The sequence below is a fragment of the Psilocybe cubensis genome, chromosome 11 (assembly GCF_017499595.1).
Source record: "Psilocybe cubensis strain MGC-MH-2018 chromosome 11, whole genome shotgun sequence".
NCBI classification, from domain to species: domain Eukaryota; kingdom Fungi; phylum Basidiomycota; class Agaricomycetes; order Agaricales; family Agrocybaceae; genus Psilocybe; species Psilocybe cubensis.
The window spans coordinates 163044-185136 of record NC_063009.1 but is presented as its reverse complement, the minus strand read 5'-3'; the positions used below and the strand labels follow the sequence as shown (position 1 = coordinate 185136).

General features: G+C 43.8%; 8 protein-coding genes across 8 annotated transcripts; 5 read left to right on the top strand and 3 right to left on the bottom strand.

Moving 5' to 3' along the window:
• Positions 1–368: 368 nt before the first annotated feature.
• On the top strand, positions 369–2203 carry JR316_0011233 (Flap endonuclease GEN-like protein 1; the record flags this gene model as incomplete). The annotated part of the gene is made up of 8 exons (XM_047896890.1): positions 369–392; positions 454–563; positions 637–886; positions 941–1056; positions 1107–1245; positions 1307–1741; positions 1807–2139; positions 2189–2203. 8 exons carry the CDS (start codon positions 369–371, stop codon positions 2201–2203), a joined length of 1422 nt encoding a protein of 473 aa, XP_047743299.1.
• A 330-nt stretch (positions 2204–2533) lies between these two features.
• Positions 2534–4910, top strand: JR316_0011232 (uncharacterized protein; the record flags this gene model as incomplete). Its single annotated transcript, XM_047896889.1, has 7 exons — positions 2534–2982; positions 3039–3350; positions 3418–3569; positions 3630–3997; positions 4058–4285; positions 4345–4703; positions 4772–4910. The coding sequence occupies 7 exons, from the start codon at positions 2534–2536 to the stop codon at positions 4908–4910; spliced, it is 2007 nt and encodes a 668-aa protein (XP_047743298.1).
• Positions 4911–8009: 3099 nt separating this feature from the next.
• JR316_0011231 (uncharacterized protein) lies at positions 8010–9315 on the bottom strand (the record flags this gene model as incomplete). The annotated part of the gene is made up of 3 exons (XM_047896888.1): positions 8010–8063; positions 8371–8726; positions 8778–9315. The coding sequence occupies 3 exons, from the start codon at positions 9313–9315 to the stop codon at positions 8010–8012; spliced, it is 948 nt and encodes a 315-aa protein (XP_047743297.1).
• A 677-nt stretch (positions 9316–9992) lies between these two features.
• On the bottom strand, positions 9993–11586 carry JR316_0011230 (uncharacterized protein; the record flags this gene model as incomplete). Its single annotated transcript, XM_047896887.1, has 5 exons — positions 9993–10231; positions 10290–10491; positions 10544–11049; positions 11113–11441; positions 11549–11586. The coding sequence occupies 5 exons, from the start codon at positions 11584–11586 to the stop codon at positions 9993–9995; spliced, it is 1314 nt and encodes a 437-aa protein (XP_047743296.1).
• A 425-nt stretch (positions 11587–12011) lies between these two features.
• On the top strand, positions 12012–14337 carry JR316_0011229 (uncharacterized protein; the record flags this gene model as incomplete). The annotated part of the gene is made up of 7 exons (XM_047896886.1): positions 12012–12453; positions 12503–12788; positions 12844–13102; positions 13168–13479; positions 13526–13573; positions 13805–13930; positions 13990–14337. The coding sequence occupies 7 exons, from the start codon at positions 12012–12014 to the stop codon at positions 14335–14337; spliced, it is 1821 nt and encodes a 606-aa protein (XP_047743295.1).
• Positions 14338–15724: 1387 nt separating this feature from the next.
• Positions 15725–16297, bottom strand: JR316_0011228 (uncharacterized protein; the record flags this gene model as incomplete). The annotated part of the gene is made up of 4 exons (XM_047896885.1): positions 15725–15789; positions 15847–15972; positions 16033–16225; positions 16289–16297. 4 exons carry the CDS (start codon positions 16295–16297, stop codon positions 15725–15727), a joined length of 393 nt encoding a protein of 130 aa, XP_047743294.1.
• A 1693-nt stretch (positions 16298–17990) lies between these two features.
• Positions 17991–18460, top strand: JR316_0011227 (uncharacterized protein; the record flags this gene model as incomplete). Its single annotated transcript, XM_047896884.1, has 3 exons — positions 17991–18141; positions 18212–18337; positions 18393–18460. 3 exons carry the CDS (start codon positions 17991–17993, stop codon positions 18458–18460), a joined length of 345 nt encoding a protein of 114 aa, XP_047743293.1.
• Positions 18461–21417: 2957 nt separating this feature from the next.
• On the top strand, positions 21418–22055 carry JR316_0011226 (uncharacterized protein; the record flags this gene model as incomplete). Its single annotated transcript, XM_047896883.1, has 4 exons — positions 21418–21426; positions 21522–21714; positions 21792–21917; positions 21988–22055. The coding sequence occupies 4 exons, from the start codon at positions 21418–21420 to the stop codon at positions 22053–22055; spliced, it is 396 nt and encodes a 131-aa protein (XP_047743292.1).
• Positions 22056–22093: the final 38 nt, after the last annotated feature.

The window sequence follows — 22093 nt, the reverse complement described above, 5'->3', positions numbered from 1 at the left end:
CAATGAACCTATTTTTAGATATCACGGTATCACCTGACGTTGAGTCTGCGGTTCGCAGTTTGGGTCCGTTTTGTTGACTGGTTTGCATTCCTTGTACTAAAGAATATAGACCTCCCTCAAAAATTTGATACCGTAAATCCGACTTTCTATACTCTGATATAAACTGACAAACTCAATAGTACTGACTGGACAAAAGCTAGACATAGCCAAAGGTTGGGTAGCAGACCAAAGTCACGGATTTATGGTGCGGTCACCGAAACATTGGGTGAAATGTCTGGTACGACAATACTTGTTTTTGACACTCATCATTTCTTCTAAGCGCATTCAATTACCGTTGTCTTCTTATTCTCTCAAAATCTCTATTCATCATGGGTATCAATAAGTTATGGAAGGTACGTTACAGCATGCTGTTGTGTGATACTGATCTAATCTTTGAATTGACTGCCGATTTAGATGCTTGAGCCCGTTGCACAGAGAAAATCACTATTAGAAATGTCCGTACAAGAAGGTGTTGTAAGCAGACGGCATGGTACTGGAGTTTTAGTCATTGGCATTGATGCAAGGTAGGTGGATTAGACTTTTCTGGCGTTTTTTTGTGCTTATTATTGAATGTATGGTGCGCCGTGTGCATAATAGTCCATGGTTCTACTCCACACAGGCAATTTTTGCTGGGCATTCTCATGCTCAGGCAGGACAGAATCCCGAACTACGCACTCTTTTCTTCCGTTTGGCAATGCTTTCACGATGCGCTATAAGCGCTGTGTTTGTATTTGATGGCGCAAACCGTCCGAAAACCAAAAGGGGACGCCGTGTTCGAACGATGCCTCATTGGATGACCAAAGCATTCAAAGAGTTAATTAACGGGTTTGGGTTTCACTACCATACGGTATGTTGTTACAATTCTTGATTTAGTGTATTTATATTGATATCTAATTTGCAGGCTCCAGGGGAGGCGGAGGCCGAGCTTGCATATATGAATAGAATTCACGCTGTTGATGCTGTTCTTACAGTAGACAGTGATGCATTTCTTTTTGGTGCTCCACAAATTTTGCGAATGTTGGTTTTTTGTGTTTTATTAGTTCAAGCTATTTCTAATTCATATATAGGAATGTAAAAGATGCGAAGGAAAAGGACATTGTTGAGGTCTATACTGCAGGTGCTTTAGCTGCGCAGCCTAACCCTAATGCATTTTCGCCGGCTGCACTTCTTTTTTTGGCGGTAGTTTGTGGCGGTGACTATGATACAGTACGTGATTATTATATGAAGTATAGATTCTCTTGCTAATCTGAAAATCTACATTATCTAGATCGGACTCAAGGGTTGTGGACCAATTACGGCTTCGGCACTTGCATCGGGCCCGCTAGCTCAGCAGTTATTTGATGCTGCCCATGAGTATGACGAAAACATGCTAAAAATATTTTTGAAAGAGTGGCACATTTCTTTGTGCAATGAACTTGAGCATGATTATAGTGGGCGTATTGGTAGGAAGCATCCAAAGGTTGCAGCTAATGTTTCCGATGCATTTCCGGACCCAAAAGTGCTCAAGCTGTATAGTCATCCTCTTACTTCGGAGTCACAACCGGGTAGTTTGGCACATAGTAACCAATGGTTTATTCCGGAGGTACCTGATAACTCAAAGCTGGCTGCTACTTGTGGCCGGTTATTTGGTTGGGGCCCAACAATTGCTTCTAGATTTGTGAGCAATATATGGGACGGATATTTCATTCGTAAATTTATACAGGTATGCTTGTCTGCTCATTTTTACTGTATTGTTTTGCTTACATGTATCCGTTGTGAATATACTAGCTATCGTCATTTTCTCCTGTCGAGCATACTCAAAATGACGTGTCAGCTTTAAAATCTAACATTCGCTTCATGACACGTGCAAAATCATCCAAAACATTTGTTAACATTCGGTTGACAATGTGGATCAATGCCCTCGCTGCTGAGGCAGCAACTTCCGTTGTTAGGCATGCTGGCACACACCCTTCCTCGATCGAGGGCCTTTCGACAACCATTCAAATGTTGATATGGATTCCCGAGCCAATTTTACAGGCATTTTCGAGTCAAAAAGTTGCAAAATTCTATGCAGAGCATCCACGAGTTTCATTTGATGGTCAGTTAGAGCTCTATACGCCAGTAAGTTGATTATGGATTATGGTTTCTATTCGCTTCATCCATGAAATAGGTTCTTGCTGCATAACTTTCCAATTTCACGTTGACTTCTAGGCTTACGGCTAATGTCATTTTACTCCCAATTTTTATCATTCCTTACTTCTTCTTTTAACCAGTCTTGCCGTACATTCTGTGTAATAATTAGTAGTTACGTAGTACCATAAAGTGTGTTCTCAGTTCGCCGTTGTAATCTGCAAAAAAAACAGTATCTCGCTCATTAGCCAGGTTTCCGTTTCCCAATTAAGAAGCCCCTAAATTAGACCTTAAAACAAATGTTTCAAACTGATTCCGTTTACCGGCGTAGCATAATCTTTGCAATGCAGGTGTACTCTGTAGATACTACAATCATACTTTCACCATGCCAAAGTCTGCTAAAATATCTATCAAGCCAAAATCAGCCGTAAATATACCTCCAAGCTATGCTGACATTCGAAAAACCGCAACAGATGGAATCAAGCAGCACGGAAAGGCTGCAGCAACCACCGAAAACTATTTCGGACATATTCGACGTGGAAGACAATTTCTAGAGAACTTTGTTCTTGAGGAAAGTCGGGCAGAAGGGGAATGGTGTGGGAATGATAATGCTGCTCAAAATTTGTCAACAGAAGGCGAGGAAAGCATTCAATCACTCAATAGTACTGAATTTTGCATGCCTGCTCAGTTTCGAGAAGCATTTGACAGTTTTCCTATTGAATGCACCCCCCTTGCCATTTCTATGTTTATCGCATTCAAGTGCTACACGCATAATCGTGGCAAATCAACGGCATCTGCCATTCATGCTGCATTTCTTCGGCACTATGACCAGATGTACGTGTGTTAGTTTAAGATCTGTGTATCAATGTCAGCTTACTATTTTTTGGTAGGAGCGGTGACAAATATCGTGGAAAGTGGCATTTTGATGTTCATAGCAAAGAATGGGTAGGAAATCCAGTGCGATCTGCAGAAGTCGAGGATCAAGTAGCCGCTTGCAAACAAAAAGACGGCGAAGGCGAAAGAAAACACTCACGCGCAATATCAATTCAAGATATGCAATATCTACTTCGCAATTTTAAACATAAATGCCCTTCAATTGATTCATCGCGCAAGTTGCTGAATCAGCGAAAGGAAATCACGGCAAGGTGTAATCACCTTTTGTTTAATGCATTATCTACATCTGCGTTTACAATATGGATGAGGTACGTCTGCTACTAATTACGGTCACATTAATCTGTATACTCACCTGACGTGATAATTCTTTTTTAGGGTTGGCGAGGCCACTTCTCTCCAGTACAAGCACTTCGAGTTTCCTATGGGTCGTCAACGCACTAGTAACGGCCACCATTTTTTTAGGCTTAATCTACGAAACCGGAAAAACTGGCAAAAGCGGGAAAAGAATGGGGAACATCAGCTAAGCGGTAAGATACTAATTGATTAAAATCTAATCCATGTATTCTGATCAAAACGATGCACTGCAGGCCACACATATATGATTTATCAACAACCAAAAACGCCGGAAATTGATATGTATACACACCTCCTGGACTGGCTTGAGTTTTACGAGGCCATCCTTCTTGGTAGACCACTCCAGCCCGACGACTTTATATTTCCAATAATAGGAACAAACGGCATATCTGTCCAGCCCTCTCGAGCAATGACAGCCGAAATTGCTCAAAAGAAAATCAATCAAATGGCCTCTGAGTCTGGTATTCACGGTGCAGCATTTTTTACAACGCACTGCTTTAGACGGGGCGGTGCACAGTACAGATTTATGTTTGCACCGCTTGGAGAGCGATGGACATTGGCTCGGATACGATGGTGGGGTGGATGGGCAACTGGAGAGCATGTGAGTAACACTCAAGAATGCTCGTTGAATGTCACTAATAGTTTCTTTTTGAAATCTAAGCGGGATACCTTAATCAGGTATCTTTTAGATGAGCTATACACTTACGAAGAAGATCACAGCAACGCCCTTTGCCCCAAAAATGTAGCAGATGATCTGAACGTAGATCACAAGTTGGTATTGAATGCTGCACCCCCGGCCGAAATTGTTGCTGGATTTACTCGCCAAGTTGCTCAACAAATTGACACCATCCATTCTCGTCTCAAGGAACTACAAGAACAACACACTACGGTATGAAAATTTTTGTTATTATTATTCTATCTAAAGTGCTATATCAATGTGCTACATAGGAAATCACGGTACCTCATTCCGTGCAAGGTTTCTCCGGCTCAAGTAACTGCACATCAGTTGACTTGGAGTCTGAAATGCCCACTCCGGCTGTTTTTACTTCACCCCACCACCTCACTGGTTTGATTCGCTTTGACGACAGTAAGAAAGGTGTCGATTCACGTCGTCACCTTATTCCAGGCCTTCCCCGAAAGCTTCTTGCAAGGGCTTTTGAACAAGTGGCAAAAGATTGGGAAGAAGCAGATCCTGTCCGATCTCTTTATGTCCCAATGAAGTTATGGGATCCTCAGTGGCATAAGGACTCTGGCGAGTCACAGAAGTATGGACAGCGCCAGACGGTTGCTCTGGAGTTTATTGACCAGTATGTCTGTGATTTGTTCATTCTGAGAGTTCTTAACAACTAATTTTGTGGCTGGCTTTCATTTGTAGCTACAAGCGAGATAAATCGGCATTCATGCTCGCATATCCAGAGCACTCCAAGGGCTTTACGCCCCTGCTAAAAGCTATCCGAAAAGCACAGCAAATTCGAGGTGAATGCGAGCAGCGCCGCCGCAAGATCATCATTTGATCTTCGTTTGTGTTATCTTTTGTTTGTTCCTATTGCTATTTTACTATACTTTTAATATCATATTACTCTACTCTGTTCTAAATGCAAATATACATAACTTTGACGAAGCACGAGAGCAGGTTTACGAGCAGGAAACGCAAAACAGCGCGCTGTGCACTCTTGATGACGACGGAAGCGACGCGCGTCGCTGTGGCCGTTATCTCCGGCGCATCACTCACGAGGAAGGGCCATCACCGGTGATTGCTCAAAATGGACATCGCTCGCGGAGGGGCAACGGCACACGACTATGACGCGAATACGATCAACTTTCGATCATGATCGCCGAAAACGGCAGCGGCCCTGGTCGAGGCCCTTAAATTCTACGACATAAGTAAAAAGAAAGGTCCCCATGCGGATTTATGCCTTATTTACCAAAAAATTGAAAGGGCCCAAAACACTGTTTTGGTTTCAATACTCTGATTTTTTCCCAGTAAATGAAGGAACTGTCGTTGCTCAGGTGTGTTTGCAATGATCTTTACAACTATTCCAAAGTGATAAGCATTTAAGCTATTAAGGCTTGTAGTTTCCAAAAATTGCTTGTATCTACACGTTCACCTGGACGAAATGCCATCATCGAACGTGCAAAGATCACAACAGCGTATTATGCGCGAATGATAAATTCGTCAATGCTCTTGACAGACACCGGTACATGGAATACCGCGAATCCTTTGCACATTCCGTGGCAATGTGAGTCATAAGAAAATGTGACTTTCTGGTAAACCAATACTAACCTTTGGATCCGGCGGAGGAGTTGCAGTGCCAGTGGGTAATAGCGCCTTCTTCTCCGTGAAGAACTGAACCTGCTTTAAGCACTGTCTCAACTCCAGGCTTCGCGGTGTCCTCAAATACGATTTTGCCTAGACACATCAGTATTATCTACATATCAGCCAAGCAGATCCCAAAAGAAGCACAAGCACAAAATACGGCGCGGGGAGAGTAGAAATCGGAAGACACACCATCAGTGAAATGAACAACCCCCGGGCCAAGGTACTTCCATGTAAACTCGGCGCCTTGCTCTATGTTGAACACAGCGGGGAGGAGGTAGTGAGTTGTGTCACTTGAATGCTCGCGGTGCTCGATGTCGGGGAAATTGGTCGCATTGGGAACGACCACGTTCGGGTTGCTAGTATAGTGCTCGTTGGGAATGTGCTGTCAGAGGACAGAGTATACGAAGATGAAGTGGTGGGTGGGTGGGGATATCAGTGAAAGTCGGAAGAGGAGCGAGTGACGTACTCTAGGCATTGTTACGTGTTTTCAATTATTTCTGGGGTTGTTTTAGATGGTGGGTCTTTTTCTTACTAAATGACAACAATGTTGGAAAGCTAGTTGACTCTTTTATACATCTGCTCCCCTATTTTTGTGGTATTATCACGATGATTTTCTATTGACTCCCATTGTATCGAGCTTGATTTTCCAGATATGTGTGTCGTTAGTTTGCTTACATATCCTTCCATCATTCCTACAGGCAGTAAATAAACGACTGTGGAGGTGTTTTAGGGATACAGAATCCTCATTTTGTTTCAAATATTCAACTTCGCACACGATTCTTCATAGCTTGGAGAAGACCTTAATAAACAATCCATTGATTCTGTGATGAATCAGCCCGTCATAACGAGATTCTTTCGACAAGTTGGTGTTCAGATAACATCAATGTGCGCCTTTGAACACAGATTAAACTTAAATTCTTTAGTAAATGACTCTACGCTCGAGGCTCTACCCACGCTCGGACAATTTAAGCACTTCGTTCAGTTAGATTTGGGATTCAACTGTACATGATCATCTGATATGAATCAATACAGGGTCTTGTACGCGGCAATACATATCAGGAGTGGACCCTTTTTTGTTATCTACTATTAGGGTCATTGTAAATACGACTGCAAACCAAGAAGAGGATCTTCCCGGAGAATGAGGGGCGAATGCAAGAGGGTGAGCGAGGCTGCAAGGTCGACGGATGGGGGGTTAGCGCTATGTTATTCCTTAAAGCAACCACCGTCCTTCTATTTTCGTCCTTATAATAAGGCATTATAGGATATTTACTGTTTCCTAGCTCGTTAACTTCCCATCTACATGGCCGGATCTGGGAATTTGATTTGTACCTACCTATATACACCATGTGCTAATACTATCATAGAAGTATGATAATCTGAAATCCGGCGCTGGTGAGAGGTTCTTCCGGTAAGGGCAACAAGAAATGTCAGTGCATGTCAGTGCATGTAAGTGCACGTCGGCACTGACATGCGCTGACAATATAATGTCTATGCACTGACATGCACTGACATCACTTAGGATTTGTGAAAAAGTTGAAGTCTGTACTTATATAAAATGAAACTGTGTTCAGTGCAGGATTACTTAGACGGATTTTGAATGTATTATAAGTGTCTAGAAATCTACTATCCTCCTAGAATTATCTCTATACTGAATACCAAGAGTTGATGCACTGACACATGCACTGACCGCCAAGCAATTGCACTGACTTTGCACTGACATGCACTGGCGGTGCACTTACATGCACTGACGGTGCACTCACATGCACTGACATACACTGACCTTCATTAATGGTGCACTGACGATGCACTGACATAGTTTTTACCTTATAATCATGTTATCTTTTATTTCAAATGAAGAACACAATTTTAGGTAAGTAGACTGTATGAGTTTCCTCTGGTCCATCAGCTGTTCCCAAGACCCGCCTTGACTAGGGTGCTTCAATGGGACTTTGTAATTCCCTTTCCCTTTCAGCTGTGACATGGGGACATTGAAATACTTACTAGAAATCCGCACCCCAAGCCAAGGCCAATACCAAAGCATTATTGCGCCTGCAGCCAAGGATGATCCCAAATCATTGTCAAACAGGATCAGTTATACACTGCATCAGTAAAACTACACCCTCTAGCGCTTGCGGGTAAATCACTTACGCTGGGACTTTTCAGGACTTTTGCAACTTTTGCTTTCGCTTTTGCATCTTCCACTTTTGGTTTCGGATGCTTGCCACTTCTGTTGCAACTTTTTATACACTTTCGCATCTTCATTTGCTTTACTTAATTTCTCAATAATAAGGCATCAAAAACGAGTGTATTCTTGGTATCTAAAAAGCGATTTCATGTGCGTGGTGATCTACATACTTGTTAACATAGAAAGAACGAAAAGCATCAAGAGATTTTGAAAAATCAAACTCTTTGTCAACAGGAATGAAGTCCTTTCCCGGATCCCCAATCAGGTGTGCACCTCGATAAATAGAATCAAGGTGAACAACATTCATCCGCCGTCGTTGTCCATGTCGTTGGTCTCGTCTCTCTAGGTCTGGTTTGACCTTCCACATTCCAGTAATTGGACATGGCTTGTCTCCAATGTGTGAAAACCATTGGACCAATGCACATGGGTATATAGTACCAGCATACTTGAATGAGAAAAAAAGAAATACACGTGCCACATGCAAACCAGCAAACCCATCCTCGTCAGAGTCTGAGTTACCAATAAACACACAGTCACGTCTGGCAGGACCGTTGTGCCACGACGGTGTTGAGCGAATCATTTCGTAGTAAAGACCATTTGATCCAGAGAGATCGCTTGGTGCAAAGTAGACGGCTCGGGCAGAAGTAAATAGTCGAAAAGTGCAACCGGCAAGACTAGGAAGGGTATCGTTGGAGGGGATATGTAACTGAAGGTCGGCATTTGCAGAAACAAGTTGATCATAAAGAAAGTGTCGAGTGAGTTCTTGAAGGCGTGGTTGTCTGACGTGGACTGCAAACGCTTCAATTGCTAGCGGAACACCACGTACTACAGAATATTAGTTGAATATATGCGCCATAGAATGTTGGAAAAACACACCATGAGATTTTGCAAGTGTAATCTCTGATTGCGATTCCGGTTCAAAAATCTCGCCACACTCTTCACTAACCCTTTGACCCGCCGGTAGTGTTTTAGAAGGACTTGATGTATTCTTCAATATGCTTTCGGGAATGTAACACCCTGGGCCGCCATTTAGCATACTGTGTTTGGTAAAGAAGACTCTTGCCGCTCGAAGTTTGTCGATCCGTTGGTTGGTTATAAGCATTTGGCCAAGTGCCTTGTAGCGACTAGACCGTCGATAAGGCTTTTTGACAGCCTTTATGTGCTTATTTTCTGTGATTGAAGAACAAAGTCCATTTGGTGCTCCAAAAAGGCGAATCAACGTAGGATAATGAGTAAGTGAATGCTGGCGCGGGAGTGAAAATCCCTCAGGTCGCACGTTCAGATCTCGAAAAATTTCACGATGGCGGTGAAAGAGTGATAGAGCAGCCTCAATTTGATCAAGAGCACTGTCATCGATAACATTGCGTCGTACAAGGTAACAAAAGTCTAAGAAGGCGGACACAGCTTGAACCATTTGATCAGGAACATGGCCTGCAATTGCGGGCAAGTATACCTAATATAACAGTTGAGTGCTCTTGACTTTACATGTGGTTTAAATTAGCTTGAAATCACCTTCATCAAGCCCTTTGAATCATCGCCTGTCCACTGTTTAAATCCACGTCCCTGATAGAAATGACAAAGACCAGGAAACGAAGGGGTAACTGCAATGCTGCAAAAAATTCTTTGAATATTAGTACTCAACATTCACCCGCCAAGTCAAGTCAAAAATTTATACCATCGATCAATGTCTGCTAAAATTTTCTTTGCCAGTGGCGGCTCGTGGTGTTGGTTAATATACTGTGTTACCCAATCCACCAAATGGTCCTTAAAAGTGCCCTTAATAATTTGGTGAAGTAGGTCGGGGGCAAGAAGCTCATGTATATCAGCTCGGGGAAAAGACAAAGTAAAAGGCTATTAAAAAACTAGTTAGTAACTTCAGATTTTGTGGAACATTTTGCGAAAAATCACTCACATGTAGATCGCCCACTATTCCATAATCATCCCACAGTTCTATTAATGTACAGCCATCCATAAGGGTTTCAGTATGCGCGTGTGACCGACGAGGACTAGGTACATCTAAATCATCGGGATGAGAGGTGCATCTGTACTTTAGAGAAAATTAGCTACATGTAGAAATAATAATCCTGCAAATTAGACCCCCCTTGGACACCAGCCTTGAACTATGCATGCAAGCAAAGCTTGCTCAGGATAGTCTGCGATGTAAGGGCCAATTCCATATATAACGCGGCGGTAATGGCCATCACCACACAAGGTTACACGTGGCGTAGACATGTGAGGTCGAAGCGATGATAAGATGTGTTCTAGAGATGTATGAAACAATTGCCGACGAAATTTTCGGAAGTCAGCTCTATCACTATACTCCTGCGATGCTTTAAAGAAAAACTGTATAAGCAAAGATGTCTGTTCATTAATAAAAAAAGAACATACTTTTAGGAATAGCCAGAAATCCAACTAGCGAGACCCCATCTTTATGCGCTCGTCGCATTTTGTTATGAATATTTCCTAATGACATATACAGTGGGTAGAAGTCATTCTGTCCAGTTGCCACAGAGACAGTAGTCTTGTCACTTCCAATAACCACTGGGCAAAACATAGATCCGTGACATTTGATGTCTTGCGCAATTTTGTTCTGTACCGTCGAGTAAATAAAAAATGTCAAAGAGTATAATAAACGAACATACTGCCTGCTGCCATACCCACTGTCCCGACATAAGATTTCGGTACCTGCGTTTACCATTCCTGTAATACCGCTTTGGAGCATAATCGATGTTTTGCACATAAGTTGGATTGGCTATTTGTTGCTCTAGAACGTGAAGTGGATTTCGAAACCACACTTCGTATGTTTGTTTCATCCAATCAGGAATCGGACCATCTTCCGGTAGCTTTCCATTGTAGGTAACTGAAAACGAGGTCCAGGGAATGTTGCCTTGTCTGATGCTATCAATGCAAGCATAGAGATCGGAGTGATTCGCAAACGGCGGGTCTTGGTTAGGATAATTGGCACCTAAAATTTGTGAAAGGCGATCTATTCTGGCTGCAGACATTTCCTCTTCAACAAATAAAAATTCAGCCATTTCGAATTCCATCCGAGTTGCAAAAGGCGTAAAATCATCAATGTTGTGAGATGCGACGGGTGGTGGTTTGGTTTTTGGTGGGAGATAGTTGCCAGCCAGATCACACGGCCGTCCTGGACAATTCATATATAGTTATAGCTAGATTTTTTGGAGAAAAAAAGCTACAAAGAACAAACCATTAATTGTTGGATGGACATCAATACGCGTAGCCTTAGGCAATGGGTTTGGACTTCTTGGATTTAAGCTTGGTGACCCAGATGGTGTTCGGCGAGGTAAGCGACGAGGTGAAAAGTTGTTGGACCAGGGTTGTGGTGTTGGAGAGGGAGAACGTGAAGAAGAGGAGCAATTTGTTGGAGATTGAGATACTATAGGCTGAGCTTTGAGAGCGGCGGGAACAACATGTTTTTTTGTATAATGCTGCTGTATTCCCCACGATGTTGTTGAGGTTTTGATACATCCAGGATATGAGCAGTGAAAAGTAGCAGCTCGGAAAGTTTTGCGAGTTCTTGAAGGCATTAAAATCAATAAGTAAGTTGCGGAAAAAGAAAGAAATCGACGGGACGGCGTTACATTAACATTGCATGTCACGTTTGCTTCCTTACCCTTACTCACCGATTTACTCTTTGCAATATAGCACCATATGCCGCCATACGATGACTGGAATACATCTGACAACTATGTATCCGATTCCGAAGAAAACAGGTCAGAAAGTGGAAGCTTGGACTGGCATTACAACTACCAACAAGAACATGAAGAGGACGACTACTATATACCTTTCAGACCCACAATTCCTCCCCTTTCGCCGCATCCTATTAAAAACTGTATCAAGACAAAACTATGATTAGTTTACAAATAAAAATTTGCTGAATTGCTTGTCATACGGTATTTCCATGTCTAGGACTCGAACTCCAGAGCATCCACGGTGCTGTACTCAAACCGTTAGGACGTGTGTTTGAAGTGCCAGCAAAGACCTGAAAAAAAAACAATGACAATGTCACAACAACTAAACCGGGTATCTGAAATTTGACCAGCTCACATCGTAAACATCATCTTTATTGCTTGAAACACCTAATCAATGCCCCCAAAGAAGAACCCTGTAGTCCTTTCAGGTCCAAATCAACGTTCATCTAGAAGGGTCAACAATGCAACAGTGACACAATCAGATGAGCCACTCCACTCTGCTACTGAGCAAAACACTGACCGTCGCTCAACTCTTCGTCTTGTACGCAATCAAAACCCAGGGATTGTGGATGCTCCACGGCCCAAGCGAACATCTGAAGAAGTAGCAAAGGAAAAGAAAACTCAACAAGCCGAACAGCAAAAACTGGCCTCACGTCGCAAAACTTCAATCCAAAAGGCGGCAGCCATCGAGGATCAGCTTCTTCAAGAAGAGGAAAATTTAAAAAAAGATTGTTTCAGTGATAGTATGGAAGTAATATCCAACTCAAGAACTCACTCGTCCAAAGGCTCCATTGAATCTTTACCCCATCAAGAATCTAACGCTTCGAGTCTACCAGGTATGTGTCTATACACAAGGTATACAGAGGCTGATTGAAATGAGTGAAGATTACGACGAAATTAGCGGCACACCTTTGACGTCGGGTGACATTTCATCGGGTGGTGGCACTGATGAAGAATACGTTGATAATAGTCAAGTTGAGTCTGAAGACTCAGACCTGGATGACAGCGGAGGTTTGGACGATGACACTGAGCTGTCCCAAACAAAGTCAAAGGGAAGTCGGAAGGACAAACGAGGAAAGCTTAGAAACCAGGTGAATGCTTATCGATTGACGGAAAATACCCAAGAACCATCGGTAGGAAACAAACGGAAAGGGCGAGTGACACAGTCTAGGTATTTGGGTTAAATTGACTGCCGCATACATGGATTCTTACCATATGTTTTCAAGCAAACCTGCGAAATTAAAAAAGTCGAACATTGGCGGCATACGTGATGATTGGAATGAAGAAACATACGAAGAACGTTTTGATCTTGTACCCGATATAGAAAGCCTTCCTCCTAGTTCCAATGCTAGTGGTACTAGTGGTGCCAGTGATATGGAGGTAAACGAGGAAGAAGATGATGATGTAGAGGTTATGGATGGAATTAGTGATGATGAAAGGGAGGTGGTTGAAAGGCGCGCCAACGCATCAAATCCCCGTGGAAAGGTAGTGTATTACCTAATGCAGCTCTAATAATTGGACTCACGTTGACTACTCTTATCTTCTGATAGTTCTCTCCACATCCTGGGTCTACGGGTCGTTCCTTGGCCAAAGTTGTAGCCACAACATCTGTACCAACTTATATTTCCCCCGCTTCATTGGATGCAAGGCTCAAACGGAAACAAGAAATTCGTGCTAAAGTCGATCTTCCGTCTGAACTGAGATTGTCATACGATGAGCAATTCTCTCCGATGCTCCGTGAACTAATTGGCATTATAAATCCTTGGGAGCGTCCATCAGAGCAGCAAATACTAGATCTTTGGCATAAAGTGTTTCCTGAAGTACCGTTGGAAGGGTGGTTAAAGACTGTAGTGACCAAATTGGTGCGTCTGTAATTATCTTGGGCGGACTTGACTGATCCATTGATAGGTTGAAAATAATATCTATAACTGGCGTACAAAACTCGCACAAACAGCTGTAACTTGTTTCGAGAAGTCAATTATTCCAGCTATGGAAGATAGGTCAAAATCTGGAATTGCAGAGTGGTGCAAATGGGCACTCTCAGGCGACTACAAATGTCGTCCTTTCTACTATTTAAGCTATGAGGAGGGGGAGGACCAAATCAACGCAACGGCAAGCCTTTGTTTCTAGTATTTATAATCGTTTGCATCAGATTTGTAACCGATGTCTTTCTTTCTAATATACTAGGGCATATTTCAGCATCCACTCATATTATCGACACTCGCCTACCATTACTCCAGCATATCCGCAATCCATTCTAGTGCTCGACGTGATGACAAACCGATAGGCGCGCTGATAATGGCTATTCAGGCGGTACGTGATCTACAACAACTTTTACATGCTATCAACCATTATTAACACTTTACGGTCAGTCCCATCATGCTATCTCTCACTGGCTTACTGGCGAACATCTGAAGATTCAGCGGCCATTGGGAGACTTTTCAAAGGACAACTGGGGAGACAATCTGACACGCGATCCAAAGAACTATCCCACACTCCTACCCGGATTGGTTCAGGAAAGCAAAGCTACGTCCAATCTGCTGCGTGTAGTTATGAAACTTACAGATAAGCGGTGGGAGAAAATTATTCAGGGTGCGATGAAGGCTACACGTAGGCACAAGAGTATTACAATCCAGCCAGTAGCACCAGCCGCCCCCGATGCCATCGAGGAACCTCTTTCCGACTTTTCTATTCTCGATAACGATAATGACAGTGATTAGTTAATTAGTACGATCCCATCTACTAGTGCGCAAAGCGCATATTTTCAATCAAAATTATTTTACCAAAAGACATTCAAGGTCATCGTGAAAGGTGCTCGAATCTTCCCATGAGCTAGATAGCTTGCACAAAGTATGATATCTTTCAGGCCCACTTTTGCCACATTTGCATCTTTCGAAAGATGAAATGACTTGTGCATGAAAATGGGGGCTGGCTTGCTGCAAGCCTGAACACTTTCGCACTTTTGTCACTTTCGTCACTTTAGAAAGCGATGAAAGTGCCCGAAAGTAGGGTTGTACTTTTACTGATGTGGAATACTCTGAGGCGCCTAATTAATGATTCCAATACAATTCATTCATTCTTCCCACATCTATGCTTGATTTAGTACACCAGATTGTTACTTGAAAATGTAGAGAATATATATTTACTTCTATATCTTGTTATTTAGCTATGCCTGACCCAGAAACTCCGAGACCGTATGCTTTAATCATCCCCAAGTTAACTTTCTCACGGCCCCAATTTAACAAGTTCAAATTTTGCCACCACACCATCACGATGAACTAACCAATGCACTAACATAACCCTGCACGCACAGGCATGTACTGACACACCATGACCAACTTATAGATTATTGGAAACATGCACTGACATTGCACTGACATCACTGCAGTCTGCACTGACATTGCACTGACATTACTGTGGTATGCACTGACATGCACTGACCGCACTGACATTGCACTGACATTTTCCAGTGCCCTTCCGGTAAGTAAATGGGCCCTGTCTAGATACTCAATACACTCAGCTGAACATGGATGATTGGATTCTGCTCTCGTCAATTATCGTTGTTTGACAAGAATTTAGGGGTTCTGAATATAATGGTAGTGCTATCCTTTTGTCATAATTATTTAACTGAGAGGAAATCCTGTTGGGGTCAAAGTCCACGGCCCCGTGGAAGTCTGTCATTGGTTTGGATTGCTATTTCTAGTCCATCGGTCGTAGAAGTGAAGGGAGTTCTAAAATTGGTATTTCTTGAGAGGTAATCTCGCTTGTCGTAGTCAGATATATTCAGGGGACTATCACACAGTGGGAAAAGACAGATACAATAAGGTGTGGCGTAAAATGACATCTACACTCGCGTTCTTTGATGTTCTTAGAATCGACTCTTATTCTGGTTATCTACTTCATATGATCTATGCATAACTTAGATATAGCACATGTGTAACGGCTTAAAATACTATAATGTCATCTACACTGGATCTTGCTTGACTTCATGAACCCGGGATACTAAATTGACACCCAACTGCTATATACGTCGTATATCCTGGTGTAAGTATATATTCATGATGGTACATGCGGTAACTATTACCGACTCATGTCAACTACACGAAATTACTCCGGGACCACAAATTCGTCCAAACTCTTAACAGAAACTGGGACGTAGAAAGCAGCAAACCCTGTTGACAATAATGTCAGACACATGCGAGTAGTGGCGGAACGTAAAACACTTGTACCTTTCACGCCGGAAGGCGATTTGCACCGCCAACGAATGACTGACCCATCCTCAATGTGAAGCACGGATCCTGGCTTCAAAAGAGTATGATGCCCTGGCTTTGCGGTATCCTCGTACTCTATTTCCCCTATAGCGGAAATAATAGCAAGTATTAATTTGGATCAAAAAATTAGGGAGGGCAGCGAACCCTGGGAAAAAAAGTATACCCCCGGTCCGGGATACTTGATATGCGCAACTGCCCCTTCCTCGAGAGCAAATACTACAGGGAGGAGATAGTGTTCTGCATCCTCTGGATGGTCGTGGTGTTCTACATCCGGGTGTATAATTCCCTTCGGAACGAGCTCGTAGGGATTGCTGTCGTAGTGGTGTACTGGGACGTGCTGTTGATATAACACGTAAAATTTGGGGTGAGTGCAACCAACCGGACGTGTCAAGCGACAAACCTTTGGCATTGTAGCTATAAACCTGGAAGCCTTGAAAATTAAAGCTCGGTGAAAGTTTAGCCTCTGGAATCTCTCTTTTATAGAACACTCCTTCTTTGCTCACTCTCAAAGTAATATATGTTCCCTATGCTTTTGACCGGGTCCTAGACGTCTCATCAGCTGAGCACTCCTATTCGGCAGAGTGTTACACTTCCCGCCACACCTATGCTCGAGCAATCGCACTAACGCCAAGTAATCGCGCAAAATGACGATAAGTAAAAGGATTAGTTACATTGTAGAGTCCCGGTGTACGGCTCTACCCACGACTTCCGTAACTCGCCTCTAGGGCTCATCACACCACCTTGTTTCTTTGACCCTGTCCCTAATTGCGCATAAATAAACCAGTCTCTCCGTGAACGATCATGAAGATTTCACAGAGCTTTGAAATTGATTTCAGGATAAATGTCCACGTCGGAGCGTTGACTTGATTCATGTGGGGTGGCGTAAATATAAGGAAGACTGGAACGGTATCGCCACTTGTTCTAGGCACTGGAATGATTAAATGGGCCAATATACTACTGTAGTATAGTGGCCTCCATTGCCATCTTCGCGACCTTTGATCCTCCTAGTCTTCTCCGCCGCCACCGCTTCCCAATGCTCTTTTGCTCACACATGACAATGTCAGGAGCACAAGATCGACAAGTTATGACAGGCATCAGGCATGAGAGAGCATCCACCCAAATCAATATTATGTTCTCATTCCCTATGTTGCTTTACGGTTCATTGTGAACTTAGAGAAATGGCGTATATTTCTGAGTATAAAAGTTTATGTAAACGATTGAAAGCAGTGTACATGCGCTATCTTGCAAAATTCGACGAAGTCGACCGCGCTTGCCTGAAAATGAGCGTGGGAAATGACCTATGACATGGAAATGGGGCCGACTGCTTCACGACAGAGAGAAGTGGTTGATTTCTAGCATATTCGTGGTAAATATAGCATTCAATTGACTACCAAGACCGTCTTGAGGGATGTCGAGTCGAATTGTATGAGATTGTATGAGTACCGTTCAACCTGTAAGACCGTGGGTAAAGTCAATTGTTCGACAATGCCGTGCGCGGCAGGCCGTGGGAACGCGGACTTCGTCATGCGCACGCGCTCACAGCGCGACGTCGTTACATCACGGTTTAAGCATCCCTCAACCCTCTATTAATGTATCAAGAATTTTCTTTGCAAGAATTATGTTCTGAAAGGGTGATTATACATCGAAAAAAAATCGGGTATCATGAGAAGGGTGGCGTATACCCTTGTGTCTATCCAGTATCAGCTGACTGCATACGCAGCCGAATATGAGTTGAAAATATACTCAAGGATGTTAATAGCTATTGAGCACTGTGTTTTTGAATTGAGTCATCAGTAAACATATCCTAGATCAAGAACATTTGACATTCAACTCCTGTGAAACACAACTTCATTATGTTTGACTTGAGCAGCTGACTATATCACACTGCCCAATATCACGAAACGCCCCAACATTCCCGACTTCAGCTGAACACACTTCAGCTATATATCATGTGGGTCAATATCAGGATTTCCCAAGAACTATCAAAGCTTGTGCAATGCCCGTCGTGAGTCCTTCAACACCTCCGCACGTTGCAGCTCTGACAATGAAGATCGTTCCAGCACATTCCCAAGGAACATTATGTAGAAAACAAACATGAATATATGCCCAATGCGTATCATCACCCGAAAATTCAGCACAATGACCATGCAGATGGAACGGAGAGTTACCTCCTCCCAGACGTCCTTGCAATGCAGAATGGGGCGGAAATCACAGCGAGGTACCCCGGCCCTTGCATATACTATGTCACCGAGGGTAAACTTGTCCCCTTCCCGTGTCCTGGGCATATATCTGCACGTTGATGTTGGTTATTTCATTTTAACAGGAGAAATACAGTATGAGGACACAAAAATCCCTGGGAATATTACTGTCCTGCGAAAGGGAGATGTGATTCATGTAGAGGAAGGCTCGCTTATCCGATGGATGTGCAAATCACCTACTGGTGTCAAAGGTCAGAAAACATTTTACTACTTTTGCTGCTTTGCAGCTCACTTCGCTCGATACAGGATTTGGTGTAGCATATGTCCCAGTGTCTGTCAAATTCATCAACGATTTCGTCGTCACGGACCAGTAGCTATCGCACATAACCTGCATTTAATGAAAAATACCCAACGGAGAAATTCGCAACGAGCCTAGCGTTTTCTGTAAGGATATATCTGTCATCGGCATGCGCATACATCATGTCAAGGTAGGCCTACTTGGCTATGGAGGTAGCCACATGGCTGCACTAAAAATTGAGTGTGATATCAGCGACGTGGCGCTTGTCCTTGGCCTTAGCGGTATCATACCTGCGCTCCAAAAGCACCATCCGCCCGTCCTTCTGTTTCTAGTCACTCTCCCCCCAGAACGACAAGCAGTCAGGGCTCTGGTAAACAAGGATAAAGTAAGACACACCAAAGCAACAGGGATACTCACCGCATCCGTGAAACAGAGTGAAATGCCGTGTGACGATGTATGTGTAATGTCGATGAATGATGCCATGGAGCCACAGGAACGTTGTAGGTAGGTAAAGGGGTTGGGCCAAATAACGGAGATCGTTATGATTTCTCTCCACGCGATAGGAGGCCGTATTCAAAGGTGTAATTGGATCCACGCGTGATTCGATGAAGACCGATCCGGAAGGGATACTGAGTGATAGTATTGGGAAGTCGGAAGTGGGGAGGGACTAAGTCAAAGGATCACATACCCGTTTCGGACCAGCGCAGATAGTGAACCATCTCCCATCCCTGAGGGTCTCTTTCCTACTATACGAATGATCTTTCTAATATGTCGGATGGATAGCTGTGTATGGAAGGTTGCATGAATGGGTTTGGAAGGGCCGTGGAGCAGGTCGCTTGGGGGAATTTCAGGCCAATGGCCTTGACGATTCCCAAATAGGTCAGCCTGATTGTCGACATTCGTCAATCGAAATAAGGATGGAGCGCCTGCCTACCAAGGAGGGCCAGAGATGAATGACAGGCCAGCGATGGCTCCCCAAAATTTCGAATGGCAGATATGTGTCTCAGGTAATCTTGATGTAGATCCCCAAAGGACTGGGTTTTCTCTTTAATTTTAAGAATCAACCACAAGGGCAGCAGCGTTCATCGAACGACCGAGTTGTCCTTTAGGACTCCGTTTGAACAATGTCCCACGGTTTGCATGAGCACAGACCATTGTGGGAAATTGAACTTGGAAATCTGTTGTGAGAGCGTCGGTGTAGAAGCGTATGAGAAGAGGCACAAGGGGAGCGATTACGGCTTCAATATAGTACTTTGCATACTGATTTAGTTGAGGAGTGGCCCACTTAATCACTCGTTTCACTCATTTGCAATAGGACAGTGAGGAAGTTATGTATTGTGTGGACCACCGGATTCGTAGCTTCGAACAATGAAGGTACGTATGACAATGCCATAAGAGCGACCGCAATTCTCTGATGTGACCCCAGACTATAACGGAAAATACTGAACAATGGTGGCCCAATCACGAAATGAATAATGAAAATGAGTGGCCCCAAGACATCTCTGTTGGCGGATTTCGACAGGCCCACATTTCCTAATTCGTAGACATTCCATCGCAGTCCAGTGCCAGTGCCTTTCGAATCACCGTGCCACAGGGGAGTTATAAAGGTATAAATACCAGCACAAAACCGACTACATTCACATTCATACTCGCACCCTCTCGCACCCCAGTATCGAGCATACCACCACATCCAGTCTAAGCAACTCATTTTTGCACCGTCGTAATGCATCGACCGTTAAACAGTTACTTGGATACAACAGCTAGTCAAAGACAAGCATCTTTCCAGGAGGTTTATCCCAACTACCCAAGTAAGTCTCCCTTCTATCAATATATCCTTCAACACAATGTTAACATCTATTATAGAGTTGATATAAGCGCCTCGCGCGCTCGCGAGGCGATGGATGGCTATCTACCTACACACCAGAGGAGGAAAATTTTAGTCGGACATCCCACCTCCCTCATCTCCATCGTCCAACCCGCCAAGCCAATCCTCGGGGGGTCACCACGTGCAGGATGCGTCAAAAATGGCGTATGGTGTCGCAAGTGTTGTTAAAGAACACGTCGACGCCGCGATCCATTCCCTGATCCTCTACGCGAGCGCCGGGCGGGGTGCACAATCGGTGCATCTCAAACACCTCATCCGCCCGGATGGCTGGTAGAGCGAAATTCGAGTTCCCTGATACTGGTGATGATGGATTCGGAGGAGGGGGGTTCAACCGCCCGTCGATGCATGGGAGACAGAAGTCCCATAGATAAAGTCGGAACTAAAAACGATTCGGCCTCCATTGGAATCATTTCAAGTTATGAGTCTAAAGCCTCTGGAATAGATATCAACAGGATATTTTGTGTTAATGTAGCCATTCCCTGACCCTCTATTAAAATATTCTATCAATGAATATGTTTGTTGTTCTGCGTTTATTGATCACTGTTTGTGAAAGAGAAGAAATTACAAACCTCACCTTCATTTAGCAGAGGTAACTAAGACATCTGTTCAGGCATAACATGCCCACAAGGGTTTTTCAGGGAGACCCTGTCACATATAATCGAGCCTCAAAAATGGCCACCCTGAATACAGTCTGCCGAAACAGTCACTTCCCCGCCCTAGATCACCAAAGATTGTAACAACCCTGAACTTACACCAGTTCGGAACATACGACGAGTGAATAGATGATAAACTTTTACCCCTAATCTAATCCATCAACACAAACGAATCAGCCATCTATTTTGAGCTTCCATTGAGGGACTCACGAGCCCTATTTCCAACAGGAAGGCGCCGTATGATGATTGGTCTCTCGTTTATCAGCTGGCTGTACACGCAGCGGTATCATGACTGAGGATCCGCTGAGCATTTTTGATACTGACCAATGGGCGGTGTGTCTCCGATGGTATCGTCCTGCGTGAACAAATGCTCCTTCACAGAAGTACCATTAGATGTTTCCTAAGTCCGCTATAAAACATGTGGATCGATATGAAATCCCATCCAAACCCTATATCTCACGTATCTCTGAACCATTTCCAATCATTAATCACACGATGCCATTCGTGAGTCCCTTGCACCTCTCCATATTCCTAGCGCTCCTCGCCCTACTTCTCCAACTCTGAACCTCCTCTCCTGACAAATGATGATTTCATTGTAGCACGTCGCCAAAGAGCAATACATCCAAAGCCCACATGAATACCTGCCCAAGGCGTTCAACCACCCGACCGTCGAGCATCATGACCCGCCAAAAGGGAAAGAGAGCTACCTCCTCCCTGCCGTCTTGGATGTCCAGAATGGTGCGGAGATGACGGCGACGTACCCGGGCCCTTGCATCTACTATGTCACTGAGGGTAAATTGTTCCTTCCTTTCTGGTTTCTGAGGGTAGATGTGTTGTGAGGCTAATGAGCGCATTTTTTTTTTGGTTAGGGGAGATTGAGTATGAGGATCGGAAGAACCCGGGGAATACGACTGTGCTCCGCGAGGGAGGCATCCTGCACGTCGAAGAAGGCTCGCTCATCCGCTGGACGTGCAAATCGCCTAATGGTGTCAAGGGTCAGTGACCATTCATTATTTAAGCTTCAAGTCGTAGTCCGTTAAATGAGACTCACGTCGCTTCCCTCAGGATTCGCTGTGGCGCATGTCCCTGTATCTATTACATCCGTCGATGATTTCGTCGCATTGGAGCAATAGCAAGCTCGCCGTGGATTTGAAGATGTATATTGCATGAA